This window comes from Vidua macroura, chromosome 1, assembly GCF_024509145.1.
Source record: "Vidua macroura isolate BioBank_ID:100142 chromosome 1, ASM2450914v1, whole genome shotgun sequence".
Taxonomy (NCBI): domain Eukaryota; kingdom Metazoa; phylum Chordata; class Aves; order Passeriformes; family Viduidae; genus Vidua; species Vidua macroura.
In genome coordinates this window covers 58,050,107-58,065,600 of record NC_071571.1, presented here as the reverse complement: position 1 = coordinate 58,065,600, position 15,494 = coordinate 58,050,107, and the positions used below count along the sequence as shown (strand labels likewise).

The 15,494-nt window shown below is 40.2% G+C and overlaps 1 protein-coding gene across 1 annotated transcript in view; it reads right to left on the bottom strand.

Moving 5' to 3' along the window:
- The window catches only part of ADCY1 (adenylate cyclase 1), a 161,197-nt gene extending 145,935 nt beyond the window's left edge, over positions 1–15,262 (bottom strand). Inside the window, exon 1 of the mRNA XM_053974169.1 lies at positions 13,765–15,262. Coding sequence (XP_053830144.1) covers positions 13,765–14,418 — 654 coding nt within the window. The 5' untranslated portion in view covers positions 14,419–15,262. The remainder of the gene's footprint in view (positions 1–13,764) is intronic.
- Between the last annotated feature and the right edge of the window lie 232 nt (positions 15,263–15,494).

The following is a 15,494-nucleotide window of genomic DNA, read 5'->3' as shown; positions in this document are numbered from 1 at the left end:
GGAATGACTCCACAGTGCAGAAAGTGAATGCACCAAGGTCTATCACCATGTCTCTCCTCTTCTGAATGTAAAGAATTGTGCTGCAGTTTTCTTGAGTCAGAGGAGAAAATGTATTACCTGGCATTCCTGTTACATTTGCATACACTGTAAAACTGGCACAGTTTGTACATGGACCACCCAAGACTGCAACAGTGTGCTTCAGATACTGAAAGCATCATCAACAGGCTGGTGCAAAATGCAGTTTGTTTCTTGTCTTTAGCATTATGTTTTACTGACGCTGACATTTCAATCTGTCCAAGGACTAAATTAATCCTCAAAATGGATAGTGGAACCAAGACTGCTGTTTACTAATTGTTAAATGGACACCTACTAGCCATTTACGTGTCAGTAATTTTGTCTTGATAAAAATTTCCTCCATTCTTTGTGTACCAGACTAGAAATTCTTTCATTTAGTCAGGGCAGGAAAGGCATAAGAAATGAAGTATTCTATCTGCTGGACAAAGACTGAAAAAGCTAACTAGATCCTATTTTTCCTATGGTGCTCCTTTGTCACCTGAAACTCCCCAAAGTTTAACCCAGAAACTGCTGAGACTGATAATACCAATCAGCATCTACAATTGTTAATATTGCAATAGCTGTGTGATACAGTGATATAGTATTATGTCCAACCCACCAGTAGACCTCTGTCATCTACACCAATCCTAAGAATGTTTTCAACTGGAGATATTTTAACTCTGAAAACAACTGAGAGATTTTCAGATGTTACAGAGAGAAATACTTCTCTTGAGGATTAGTAATCTGACCCCTAATGGCTTTCCCTTCTTCTTCTACTCCCATACAGCCTGCTTTGTGCCAGCTTTTGAACTACTATACCTTCTTGTTTCCAGATAGCTTAAGCATTCCTTGAAGAAAAAACCCACACCCTCTAAATACTCTGCATTTATTGCCACATTACATAGAATTAGCTCATACTGTACCCAGTGTCTTCTTATATGTCGCACTGCTGGCATTTGCTGGCAAGTCAAAGCCCGTGGGTTTCCTTGGGATTGATTTAGGGTCAATGTGGCTTTGCTACTGTAAGAATAATGATATTTACCCATCATGTTAAGAATCAAATATGGCAGCAGACTCTATAATGCCCTGGAAGTAGGATTGCCTTGCTTTCTGTTGTTATACATGCTAATTGTAGGTGCAGAGGCCCTGTGAACTTCCATTACAATTCCACATAAGTCATACAAATTACCTCATAAGTAATCTTAGCAAAACAACATTCATGTTTGCCCATAGACCAAGGAAACAGCTTCAAATTTGCCAGGCTTGCTGAGTTACCAACAGTGATGGTATATAAATAACTCACATTCTCATATCAGAAACTGGACTAGTGGCATCAGTCTTTCATACACATTTTCGTAGATCATCAAAATATCTTTAAATACTAAAGAAACTTGAACTTTAAAACCTGAATCTGAAATATGGCTCTAAAGAAGAAAAGACTTTTCCCTCATACGCCTCCACTCTTGAACCTCTTAGTTGCAATAAGAAAGAAAAAAATCTCTTTTCCAAGGTTTGTACCATTGAATAGAGCCATCTCCTTTTAGGATTGTGCACAGTAAGATCACTGTAACCCAGCAATATATAAGCTTTAGAAATGCATTTTTTAAAAATTACAATGTCAGAAAAAGGTTTTCAGCTGTACAAAGTAGCTGCAAATCTTTCATTTTTCAGGTTTTTTTTCTATTTTTATGAGTGGAATACCAGCAACTATCATACACAAGGGAAAAGGAGCTGAGATAGCTGATATATCCCTGTGAAGAGAATTTCTTTGAGAATGTTAGATAATATGTTAGATTTATATGTCAAATCATTATGTTTAAAGAGGACCAGAAACTCTTAGTAAACTTCAAAGACATCTTCAGGGGCATGTAAGACATTTCGTAGGAATGAAAATTTCTCCCTACTTTAAGTTTTATATCTTCATCCCAAGAGAATGAAGAATCTTTATGATCAGTAGTTAATCTCAGTTTTTCAGTATACAATTGTGCTGAAGAAATGGAACTTTGGCAAATGCTGGCAAAGAGATTTGGAACAAAGGTGCATGACTGCAGAGTCGCTAATAGACAAGAGAGACAAGGTCTTCCTAATTGCCCTTAGGGCAATTAGGAAAGATCATCCTCCTTTCTGCAGTAATCCCCCTCCCAGAAGAATATTCTCTGTTTTGCATCTTGTTGATGCTCCTTTTTGAGGGAAATTCAGTAGAGACTACTGCACCAAGAACTGCAGTAATAAGCAAAAACCTGACAGGGACTGGTTGCACAAAAGCTTCAGCAGGAAAAGAAAAGAAGCAAGCAAGCAAAAAAAAAAAAAAAAATTAACTTACTACATCCTCTGATGATACATTAGAACTGCTACAAAAATATCAGTTAATGATAGAGAATAATTCATAGCTTTACAAGTGGACATTGCCCATTTCAGTGCTTCTGTTCATCCTAACCATAAAATACAAACTGTTAATTTTTTCAGAGTATCCTTCAAAAACTCAAGAGTAAGAAAAGCACACTTATCATTGCCAATAGGCAAGCTAAGAAAATCCAGAAAATTATGCCCACTCTTTCCTCTTAAATATCACTATCCTTTTCAGTGATGGATACTCCAGAAGCTATTATAAGAAGAATATGCAGTCTCAGGTAGAAAATCACACTGCTCTCCCACCAAAGCTATTTCAACCACTGTGTTAACATTAATCAGTATTCTGAAGTATAGTTTGCAATATGAAACCCCTCTTCAGGCTGTGGTCTCTTCAAAGGCAAAAACCAGACTAATGTTTTTAATAGTGCAAGCAAGAAGAAATGGATTATTGATAATGCAGTTTATTTTGATTAACAGATAAGGCAAATTAAGTCAGCTGCAACCTCCTCAATCTTCTGCTGCCCAAAATAGAGAGAGCTGCATGGAGAAGGCCAAATAAGCTGCTGTAATCTTTCCATCTGAGGGAACTCAAGCAGCTATCATTCACCACTGTCATTTACATAACTGGTAGAGGAAAGAGGAAACTCACATGCTGAACATGGACATAGTGCTCAGTTTGTTTCTCTGTTTTGAAAAGAATCATTATTCCTTATATTTCAAAGCATATAGGAATGACAGAGCATTCATCATAGCTAATCCAACTATGGAATTAAAATAGGGTTCAACTCCCAGAGCCCCTGCAGAGACAGCTGATTTACACTAAATCAGCATGGATCAGCAGAGAGATCAGCACAACAGCTTGCAGGGTGTGGTACCAGGAGTCACACAGGACATTCATGAGGGGTAATCCTGACTTTCCAGAGCATAGCACTACAGCTCTGGGATCCATAATACCAGGTGAGAGTAGCACTCAAATCTTTAACAGCCATAACAACAGTGACCAGGAGTCTGCAGAGCAGACTCCAGAGACAACCTGCAACAGTGGAAATTTGATCCTGGTAGAGCTTCTCTCTTTTGCATGCTTGTTTGGTCAGAACTTTACACTGCCTTTACTTATTCCATGTAATTTCACAAACAAACAGACATTGACTTACTATATAGTTCCCATTAAATGATGTACCTGTTTAGTTAAAACATCCTGGGAAGAAATTATTACAGGCAAGAACAATTTTTGACACATCAGATTAATCTCCCTGAAGTGAGATGGTTTTTGACATTTAAAAGTGAAATGAGGCTCAGTCCAACATCCTCCACCTTTGAATGAACAATGATAAATTTACCTCAAAATTAATTTTGCTACATTGTATTTTATACCAAGGAAGGAAGGAAGGAAGGAAGGAAGGAAGGAAGGAAGGAAGGAAGGAAGGAAGGAAGGAAGGAAGGAAGGAAAGAAGGAAAGAAGGAAAGAAGGAAGGAAAGAAGGAAAGAAGAAAGAAAGAAAGAAAGAAAGAAAGAAAGAAAGAAAGAAAGAAAGAAAGAAAGAAAGAAAGAAAGAAAGAAAGAAAGAAAGAAAGAAAGAAAGAAAGAAAGAAAGAAAGAAAGAAAGAAAGAAAGAAAGAAAGAAAGAAAGAAAGAAAGAAAGAAAGAAAGAAAGAAAGAAAGAAAGAAAGAAAGAAAGAAAGAAAGAAAGAAAGAAAGAAAGAAAGAAAGAAAGAAAGAAAGAAAGAAAGAAAGAAAGAAAGAAAGAAAGAAAGAAAGAAAGAAAGAAAGAAAGAAAGAAAGAAAGAAAGAAAGAAAGAAAGAAAGAAAGAAAGAAAGAAAGAAAGAAAGAAAGAAAGAAAGAAAGAAAGAAAGAAAGAAAGAAAGAAAGAAAGAAAGAAAGAACGTCCTTAGAAGGCATAGGCCTCTTTTGAACTTCTTGTGAACAAATTTCATAAGTCCTGCCCGAGCAAAATATTCTTTTCCAGCCTGATGATACTCAAATTAAGGATATATTTTATGTATCTCTCTTTTTAAAACTGTGTTTATTAGTGTTACTTCATTTTCTAATTTTGTGTGCATAGATAATTGCTTTCATCTTCTAAGAGGTAATCATAAGGAGATTTATGACAATTGACAAACATTTCTACATTCTAGTGTTTGAATGAGTAACCTATGAAAAAAATCCACAACAGCCAAGTTAAGCACTCCCTAATTTTATATGCTAACCACTGTAAAAAGTTAATTATGTTTACCTCTATGAAGTTGTACCAGAGTATGCACAAACATTTGAACCCAATAATTAACATCCTGCTCCGGAACAAATATATGAAAGGTGATGTTAAAAGTGAAATATTGCTCTATAACATTTTTCATACTAGCCACACATCTTGCAACACACATCTCTGGATGAAAAAGGATTTCTGTAGTTCCTGAACACCGCAGCTAAAGAAGGAACTTTCTTGAGGGTTTTTTGGTTTTGGTTTTGTTTTGGTTTGGGGGTTTTTTTTGCACTTTATTGCTCACCTTAGAGCCACACACTAGATCCACATTTCTGGGATTTTTCATTATTTCAAATATTGAAGGAGAAAACAGCTTTTCTGTATATATAAAGTGCTTGGTGATTTTATTTCAGGAATCAGCTCATGTGGTAAATTCATGCAGAATATAAACAGCTGATCAAAGCAGTAACTATGTTGTTTCCTCATATTCCTCTAGATATGTATCTTAAAAATTTGAAGCAAAGCAAATTTCTTCCATGAAAAGTTTCCCAGAGGAAGAAAGTAAGAAAGAAAATCACATAATTTGGAAATTTTGAAAAAAAGAAAAAAAAAATATTCCATTCTACTCATTGATAGTCACTCATACCCATCCATCATAGTCCGCCAAAGACAAAGCTCAGCTCAAAAACTTGAATCAGTCTCTTCTGCTTGCACTCTTTCCTCACCTTCCCAAATCAAGGGTCTTATAGGAGATAATACTGCCTGAGTTCTTCCTGTCATAAAACACAAACATTTCAAGTACTCGATGAAATTTTTTTATAACATTATAAATTAATCAGAACATGAAGTGTGTGTGAAGCTATGCCTGTTCCACACTCATAATAGACTTTCTTTCTAACAATTACTCCCTCTTGATTATTCCCTCTTGACACCACCAAGAACTTACAAGGACAAGAAGCAATGCTTTTCTAGCTCATCTCTGGTTTTCCATACATGTCACCTGCATTTAATTATGTTGAATCGTTTTATGGTAACACAAAGAAGAGATGTAAAGCCAGGAATATATGACCTTTTGCATCTGAGAAAGTTAAAGTCAATAATGAACTGTGGTAGACAGAAATCATTATTTTATGCTAGCTAATGTTTTCTGGAATGGCAAGAGAAGGAATGCACTGCATCTAAACTGACAGAATCAGATAAGATGCTAGAAAGAATATTTCTGTTCTAGTTCATAAGGCCCATGTGAAAAATGCATATTTTATGATTGGCTTTTCGCAAATGTTACAATGAATATTATATGTGTAATGTTGGAAAGTTATGCTGTATTAATTCTCTCAAGTAGTGTGTTGAATGTATTTTTAGGTTATAACACAATGTTAAAATAGAAACTATACTATGCAAGATACTTTTTAACTAGCTCAAGAAAGAGATGAGATAATCAAGGAATTCTTTGCACAAAGATAACAATTACAGAAACCCCTAAATTTTCCAGAGGAGAGGAATTTATGGCTTTCCTTATCAATAGAAACGAACTTCTTCAAGCCTGACTTGGACTCGAAGGCGCCTGGGGATTAACAGAAACTTTTTGACAAGTACCAGACAAATTTCTTGTTTTAAATAAAATATATGCATAATCATGAAGCGTTTTGTATATGCAACAGGCTATTGCTTTTAAGGTTATTCCTTTGTTCACAAGGCACGCTTGTTGTGGCTTAAGTGCCCGAGAGCATCTGGACATCTGTAATTCTTTGCTTTTTATTGTCTTGTAATTGTTCTAACTATAAATTTTTATTACTCTAATTGTATTACTATTTTTATAACCATTTTATTATTATTAAACTTTATAAATTTTAAAAACCAAGTGATGGGCATTTTTCACACCTGTGTACAGACAAGCACACATTCAGGGCTGTGCTTAAAGGAGATGAAAAGAAATTGAAATCTGCACTACCTAGTTGTTATATTACACTGGTTCTGTCTAGCAAAGCATTGCACTATGCTAATAACTGAGGGAAATAAAATGGGGAAAATATTTAGAAGCCTGAATGGTAGAACATATCAAGAGCAACTACTCCCTACAATTAACATTTTCTCATAGGGGTTTAGCTTTGAATATATCCAAAATAACATGTTCAGAAAAAAAGAAATTAAGGAAGAAAGGAGTAGAAACCCTTGATAACTTATCCCATAGAACCACCAAAAATCTTTAACCCCAAATTGGCAGGCCCTGAGCTCAGAGCTGCACAAACTCTGAACACTTTGTGAAAACTACTTTTCCACACAGTAAGCATGTAAGTTAAATACGGTCCATAATTACTAATATTACATGCAACGTTTTGCTATAAACTAGGGTCTAGGCAACAACATTTTACCATTTTGAAATGAAAACACCCTTGGGCTCACTTTAATAACATTAAAATAATAGCAGTAGCAATACATGTGGAGACAGTCTAAACCACACACGTTAAAAAGGAATGCAACCATATAGACCTATAATACTGTATTGCCATTGCTCTTACTGTATTGCTACTGCTATATAAAAGTTATAGTAAGTTATGTTATATATGTATAATTCGTGCAGTTGGGGTTGTATGTAATAAGTTATAGTTATAAATGTTATACACTGTAGCCACAAAATGTTTTAGAGTTACTAGAAAAACCAAGGCAAAAGGAAATTCGCAGATTAAGTTGCCAGGCACCTAATTAGCATTTTAAAAGCCCTAGCCAGCAGAAAACAATGACCGCAAAAAGCTGGCTATTAAGTCACACCTAAGGGAATCACGGGCAGGTGGGGTCGAGGCCGGGACGCAGACTCAACACCAGGAGGGAAGACAAGGAGGGGGACATCTGGACTCATCACTAGCTGATGATCTACTGCTCAGAAGACATCAGCGGCCAAAATGCCTTCTCTGTGAGAGAAGACTGCATGAATATGCAGCTTGCCACAATGACTTATAGCCAAAGGCGGAATAAAAAGTATAAAAACCCTCTGCAGAAGTACAGTGGGGTGCAAAAACTCAAAGGAGGCACTGACTCTGTCGGGCTCCGTTTCCAGAGCTGCTCTGTAGACTGTGGGCTGACCCAACTGAGCTGCGGTTGGGGAAATTCGAACTCTAAATTGTTACACGATTGCAAAATAAATTTATGCTATTAATTAATTCAGATTGGCTTGTCTCTATTTACAACAGTTATGCACTAACTTTGCAAGGCCTCCAGACTGAGACATAGCAGACTTTTTCTGGGCTAAAAGTTTAGCTTCTCAGGCTGATTTTTTTTTTTTTTTTTAACTTCTGTGCACATTGTTTTACCTGGTTTATACATTTTCCCCTAATTGACCAGATCTCTCTAGTTCATTTATGTTACTTTTGTTTATATTTGTATGTTAGCACAACAGTTTTATGACTAAAACATAACACTGCACTATGCAGAAATGTAGGCTTATGGAAACACAGTGCAGACCTTGAGAAGGCGACACACAGGACATGGTGTAGAGTACAAGCATGGGATTACAAAAGGTGCAGCATAGACTTAGTATTGAAGACAACACCCATAGCTATAAAAAAGACTCCCCAATGGCCCGTTAAAGAAATGTGAACATGGAGATAACCAGATCTGGTATTAGTTGTAACAAAGGGAACAAAGAACAAGTATTTAACAAACATTAAAAAAAACTGTTTTAAAAATTTGGATGAAACATGGTGCTGTGGAACAACAAAGGAAGAGAAATTAATATATCAACGTCAGCATGAACATCCCCTTCCTTCCTGTGAAAGACTCCAGATGCTGCCAATGTAAGCAACATTACCAGCAGAATTAAAGACACCACTCTTAGAACTTGGAGAAGCAGAAGAAGGGAGAGCCTAACATCAAAGAAAGTGGGTAGAAACTGAGTGTATAACAGTATTAGCTTGTTTTCTAATTATTATTTTTTAATACTTTTTTGAATAGAAGCCCTCCTTTTCTTCGGTAGTAATGGGATCTTGCCTATTAATAACAACTAAACTTCTCAGATAAACTGTTATTGACTACGTCTCCAAGTCACATGATTATTGACAGTTTCTCAAAGGCTTCTTGTTTCTCAAGCATGCAGAACCATCAGCATGCTGTTAATTTTTGGAAACCCACAAAGAGTAGCAGTGTCAGCAATCTGCAGATGCAGGAAGCCAAGATCATAATAATCTCTATGTGAACAAAGATCCTGAACTCTACATTCCATAGAAAATCCTACACTTCAGCCCCTAGATAAAATGACTGTGGTCAAGACCTGGCAAAGCCTATGCCACAAATTAAGAAACTACTTTGATTAGAAAGGAATAAAACACCTGAAACTCCCCAAATTTTTAACAATCCTTCAATATGGACTAAATATGAAATGAAAATTAGAGTTACATACAGATATTGAGAAACTCTAAAAACAGTGTTCCCCATCTTTGGAAAGAGAGGAAAATAGTGAATTCAAACAGATTATTAGTGTATAGATATGTCTGAATTCTAGAGAATATTATAGAGAATATAATTCTAGAGATATTCTTGATACTAGTATTTAAAAAACATCACAAAGAATGAACTAGTAGAGTCCCTCACCATATTTTATATGCATGAAGGAGAAAAACAGAATTTTGCACTGAATAATAATGGCAATGGAGCTGAGCTGTCTTTGATTTACAAGCCCTTTTATTAGGCTACTAGATTCTGCCTACGTGAGAGACAAAGGTGTGAAGATTATCAGTTCTGTCAGTTATGTGTTCATTAATTTTCTTTTAAACGCTAGCAGAAATCAGATTAACTTTGTCATAAAAATTCCTTGTGATATTCTATAATACTATCACACTAACCTGCAAATAATTACGATTATAAAATAAACTTTTAAGTAATAAATTAATTATTTAAAACAAATTATACCAATTTCCTCCCATTATCCTTTACACAGCCTTTCTAATCCCAACTAAAATTTCTGGTACTTGCTGAATCCACAGAAGTGCTATCATACATATAAATAAATATATACATAAAATCAGTTTTAAATGCAGGCAAAACAAAAAAAAAAAAAAAACAACAAAAAAAGACAAATCAAACAAACTAACTGAAACCTACATTTTTTTTACCACACTTCTGAAAAAAATTTTGTGCTAGTTTATGAGAGCACTATTCTTCTGCTCTTTTTTACTCATGTTGTAATTCTGGGTTTTTTTCTGAAATATTTGCTCTTTCATAAAGACTTCTGTGATATGTTAAGGTACTTTGGTGGTGTATGATTTGGTTTTTAATTTTCTGGAATATATTTTTTAAAAAAGGGAACTAAAATATTTAGAGGGCCAAAAAAAGTTATTTAATGATAAGACATGAAACAGTGCATATGCCACCACTGAGTAATTTCTATGAGCAGCCTTTGCCTTCCTTACTCCATCTGGTCCTCATGTCTCTAACACCCACTTGCTGCATTACAATAAAAATTATAATAAGATCCTTTGGGTAGGATTCTGTATTTCTGTAAGGGCTCTGAAGCACCTAACATATATCTGGAATCTGTAGAGGGGAAAAAAAAAAAAATGAAAGAAAAAAGGAGAAAAAAGTCCAAGCTTTTAAAACTTCATTTGTAGGTTCAGCCATCTGTGGATACATTGTCACCTTATATGGCAGGAGCATTTTGTTCCATTATTCCGAAGGAAAGGAGAGAGTCCAACTAACATGATCAATAAGCTATTGGTTATATATACCACTTACATCCTTATCACAATGTCAGATAAGGCATGCAATATCAGCTGTGTAGTCAGCATGTCTTTGACATGATCTCAAATGGGATCAAGATTGTTCCCAAGTACTTTGGTACTTTGCATATTTTTTAGATTGGACTTTATATATATATATATATATATATATATATATATATATATAAAATAATTATTACTATATTTCTATTTAGAAATGAGCAGGATATATTAGTACATTGGAACCTTTCATTTAATGAAAAAAACACTTACTGAGTGGCAAGTTCTGTCACATTACTCCCCTGACTCTCATTACCTCCCTGTACTTGCTTTCCTGCTCTCCTTTTGCCTTTATACATACCTATGCCTCACCTCTGACATGGCATGGCATGGCATGGCACGGCATGATCTCCACAGACAATACTGTGCTGTCAGAAAACTGTCACTTGCAAATTAAATGTGCTTTACTCAATAGAAGTCATGACAAACTTCTGCCAAAATAAGCATTGGTTTTACTATGTAGAGAATTTGCATTTAAAAGAATGCAAGTCTTAAGCATGCCATGGGGCACACTCAGGTTCTGACCTGGCACTAATGCATTTAGTGAGGCTTTTGGCATTCAAAGATTTGCAAATGGAGATTCCTCAGACTTTGTGAAATAGAAGATGTGCATCTAAATCTCACTTTGGAAAAAATCCCTTAACTTAGCTATGCCTGTTTTTTAATGGGTTGAACTTGAAACAATATGAACTATTTGGTCGTGCTGACCAATTTCCAGTTTAATGTCAATGGAAGTTACTAGATCTGCAGTCTCCTAAAGCTCAGGCTAAACAAAAATAAAATTTATTTCCAAGTTGGTTCTCTGCCTGAATCACAAAAAAATCAAAGAGGTCTTTAACAGAATACCAATCTCAGTGATTGGTGCAGGCGTTTCTGCAATTTTGGATACTTCAGATATCTGCTCAAAAATTTAAATTCATCCACTTGCTTGGGGCTAGGAAGCAAGGGGTTGGGAAACAGAACAGAGCCTTTCATGCTACTGCAGCTTTGCACAGAGCAGTCCTGCTTCCCTGACATATCAACTGCATGCTGTGTGTACAAGCATGGGGGCCATCATGATAATATCCGGTGTCTGGGAAGCAGATCCCAGTCACAAGGAAAAGTCCATTCTAGCCCTTAAAAAAAAGGCTCAGCTACTCTCAGGCCAAGCAAATAAAATTCAGATGATGCAGTCTTTACATATCTTTAAACTTCCAACCATTGCAAAGTTGTTCTTTGGAAAAGCAAAAAACTTCTTTGTAAGGGAAAAGTCTCTTCCATACATGGAGATGGCCTTCAAATCAGAAGACTTATTCCTTGCCAATATGCCACAAATCAGTGTGCATTTCTGTATGACACAAGTTCACAGACCAGTTTTAATTGCCTGACTCTGAGCTGGTTTCTGCCTCCTGTTATCAGTAAAACATACTGCTTTGGAGACTGCATACAAACCACTGAAATTACTCTGGTTGGGGGAGATGGTGATGAAGAAGAAACACAGACATACATCATAGGTTAGTCAATGATTTCTGTGCATTTTCAAGCCAGTTTCTTGCCTGATGAATAACTGAGTTAAACTAGTGTGAAGGAAGAGAGACAGAAGATTATTTCTCTTCAAAATGTTGTACATTCATGACCTTGGTTAGATAATTTAGTGAGCAGACATTATTGTCATCTTCTTTATGTTACTCATCTAGAAGAGCAGATGCCACACTGAGCTGCAGCTTGGCATCGAGGAAAGTCTGCCTGTGTGTCGGGGTAGCCAGGACAGCCTGGACTCCCATAAGGACTAATTGGTACTCCAATAAAAAGAGCTATCTTCAGCCTATTCAAACAGAATATTCTAGTGTTTTTGACATGCTTCCAGATGCTTTTTAGGGCGGGTCCTCTCAGAGCTCCTGCATTTTATCAGCTCTCCTTCTCATGGAAACTCTAAATCGCATATTTAAAAATAGACCATCAGATTATCTGGGTAAATCATAAAGCTCAGCTTATCTCTCTCTTCCCCTTCAAAATATACAATTTATTTTGTCCACCAGCTCAGCAGCATGAAGCCATCAATAATCCTGTTTGTCTCAGTGTAACCCCACTCAGTGATTGTCCCTGTGTGTCTCTATTCTGTGCATGCCTATCACCCTGGGGTGTGTGTGTCTGTGTGGGCACTGAAGACGGATCCAGGAATTCACAATTCTGGGCACAGAGGTGTACAGTCCTGTATTTATGCCCATGTCAACTGTGTACGTCCTAGCATCACAACACTTATGGAGAATAATACCAGCATTTTGCAGAAGTAATGTACTAAGTACTTCAATTATGCATTAAATTGTTTAACACCAACCTGGACGACAGAAGCCACGTGCTTCTCCTGATGGCAGGCATAATCAATGCGTGCAAGGAAGGACACAAACATTTTTCAATTCCTCTTTCCCAGTGGTTCACACGCACCACGTAATAGAGCCTTCAGTGGCAAACCCCGACTGCCAGCCCACACGTTTCCAGGCATCTCCTCATCCACCTCCCCCTGCCAGCCCGACTGCCAGCCTACACGTTTCCAGGCATCTCCTCATCCACCTCCCCCTGCCAGTGCGGCCCATCAGGCCACGAGAGTCGGAGAAAGCCCTGCAGGGATATAAATAGCTCCTCGGGGGAGGAGGGGAGAGTGCAGCAGCATGTTTCTAAATATTCTTGCTGCAGAGGGAGGTTTTGATGGATTAATTCAGAGGAGAAAGGGAATCGCTAGGAAGTTCGCTGCCACAGCAGGTACTGTCTGTGGAAAGAGGGCAGCAGCTGCCCTGTGGAAGCTGAAGGGGGAATGCTCCGCTGTCTGGGAAAGCAGCGAGGTGGGGTTCCTATTTCGAGTGTCCCACCTATTTCAAATCGTTTCCTCAGAGTACCCCCGCAGATGGGCTGTGTATAGGTAGGAACGTCCCACGGCTGAGACAGCGAGGATACGAACCAAGTCGGTGGAGGTCTTATTACCTCATGCAGTTTATTGTCTGTGCCAAGTTTGAACAGAGCCAGGTGATGTTACTGGTGCGCGCTGTATTGCACTGACTGTGCATGAGGTGCTCTTGAGCTTGCCCCATGAGTGGGGCACGGTAGCGCTGGCTTCCCTGCCCTGTCCCCGGTTTTCCTTGGAGTGACAAAGCCGAGAGGTTCCGTCTCCCCAGAGCCGCTCTATCCGCGCCCCCCCCCCCGCCCCCCCCCCCCCCCCCCGCCTCCCGGAAACTTTCGGGAACTACAAACACAGACGCCTGAAGCACAGGTACGCGCTCGCCCCTTCCCCTCAGCCGGGGCACTCCTCAGCCGCCGCCCGGGGCCGCTCCGCGCCTCTCCTATCTCCCTCCCCCTCGGCGGGCCGGCACCGCGCGGCTCTGCGGTTCTGCAGCGCCCGGCCCGGCCTCTCTCACCGTCCTCCAGAGCCTCTGCTGCTTGACACTGACGGAAGTGGCGGTGACGATGAGGTGGGAGACGGACACCACCAGCCCGAAGACGATGGCCAGCAGCGTCCGGACGGGAAGCAGCGAGTAGGAAACGAAGGTTACCAGCATGAGCTGCCACATGCCCTGCTCGGGGGCGCTGGGCGGCTCCATGCCGTAGGCTCCGAGAGAGAAGGGGCAGCAGAGGAAGGAGAAGGTGAAGCTGAAGAGCAAAGTGAGCTTGACGATCTGCTGCAGCTGGGTGACCTGCAGGTACTTGACATTGGTGACGATGAAAAGGGAGAGGAAGATGATGCAGTGCACCGGGTGCGAACCTTTGGAGATGGTCAGGCTGGGGCCGGAGAGCAGCTCCACCAGGGCTAGGCTGGCGGTGAGCACGATGAGGACGGCCAGTGCCTTGAGGGTGGACGTCTGCTCTAGCTTCAGGTTGTAACTCTGGAAGAGAGCCTCCAGCTCCTTGCAGTCAAACTCGTCCTCGCAGGTGATGGCATCCAGCAGCAGCAAGGGAGGGGGGTCCCCTAACCCGGCTCCCGCTCCCGACGCCGCGGCAGCCGGCAGGGAGCAGCAGCAGTGGCAGCATTTCTTCCTCTTGGTCTCGACTTTCTGAAACGGTATTTCCTCCATGTTAGTGCCATTCATAAACCCGGGGAAGAAATGATCCTCCAGGTGTCCCCCGCTGCCGCTTTGCCACTTCGCTGCTCATAGAAGAGAGGGGGCTGTGCGCAGGAGCCGCGGCCACTCGCCTGCCGGCAGTCCCCGCCGCTCCGCGGACGCGGGTCCCGGGAACACCCGCTAGCCGCCCTCCACAACCCGCAACGGCAGCCGCCCCCTTCGCTGCCACCCAGGAGCCGGGAGTGGTTGGGACGGCGGGAGGAGAGTCTCACTCGCGTTAACGTGCCAGCCTTCCTGCCTGCAGTCTCGCTTTCCCCTCCACCCTCCTCCTCCTACTCCTCCTCCTCCCCTGGTGCTCCAGGGATGTTAATCTCCTAATGACACTAAAACACCAACCAAAGGTTTGGAATCAAACAGAGGGAGGCGTAGGGGCAAAGGGTGGGTGGAAGATCAGAAAAGGGGAGACGGGGATAATCAAAAGGCGGCTTTCCCTTCAGATAACGCTATTTTGGGTAGCGGGAGCTACAGAAGAAAGCAAACGGGCTCCCGTGAGGTGGGAAATATTAAAAAAAATAAAATAGCAACTAGGGGAGAAAAAAAATTAATTCGAACCAGGCGTATGGAGATAAAGTGCTGCAGAGGGACCGGAAAGAAAGCAGGAGGCAGGGAATGGCAGGGCAATCCCCCTCCCCAGGTCCGAGAGCATCTCACCGGAGCTGGGGGTTGAGAAGCACCTGCGCACCGATCGCTTGGAAAGCTGGACACGTCCCCACCAGGGCTCCGCCACTCGGGAGCGGCGGGGTGGCCCGCCGCCCCACAAAACGCCCGGCGTTCCCTCTGCCGGGCTCCCGGGGGTCGCTGGCCCTCCGGGTGCGTCCGGCATCGGCCGATGGCTGACAGCCCCGTGCTACCCGCCTGCCCTGGCAGCTATTCATATATATATGTAGATGCATAGGTACAGATATATAGAGATACACACACACACATACATACATATATACATATATATGTGTGTGTGTATGTGTGTGTGTGTATATAAAAATATACAAAATCGACATATGAAAACATAGAAGTACATGTAAATATAA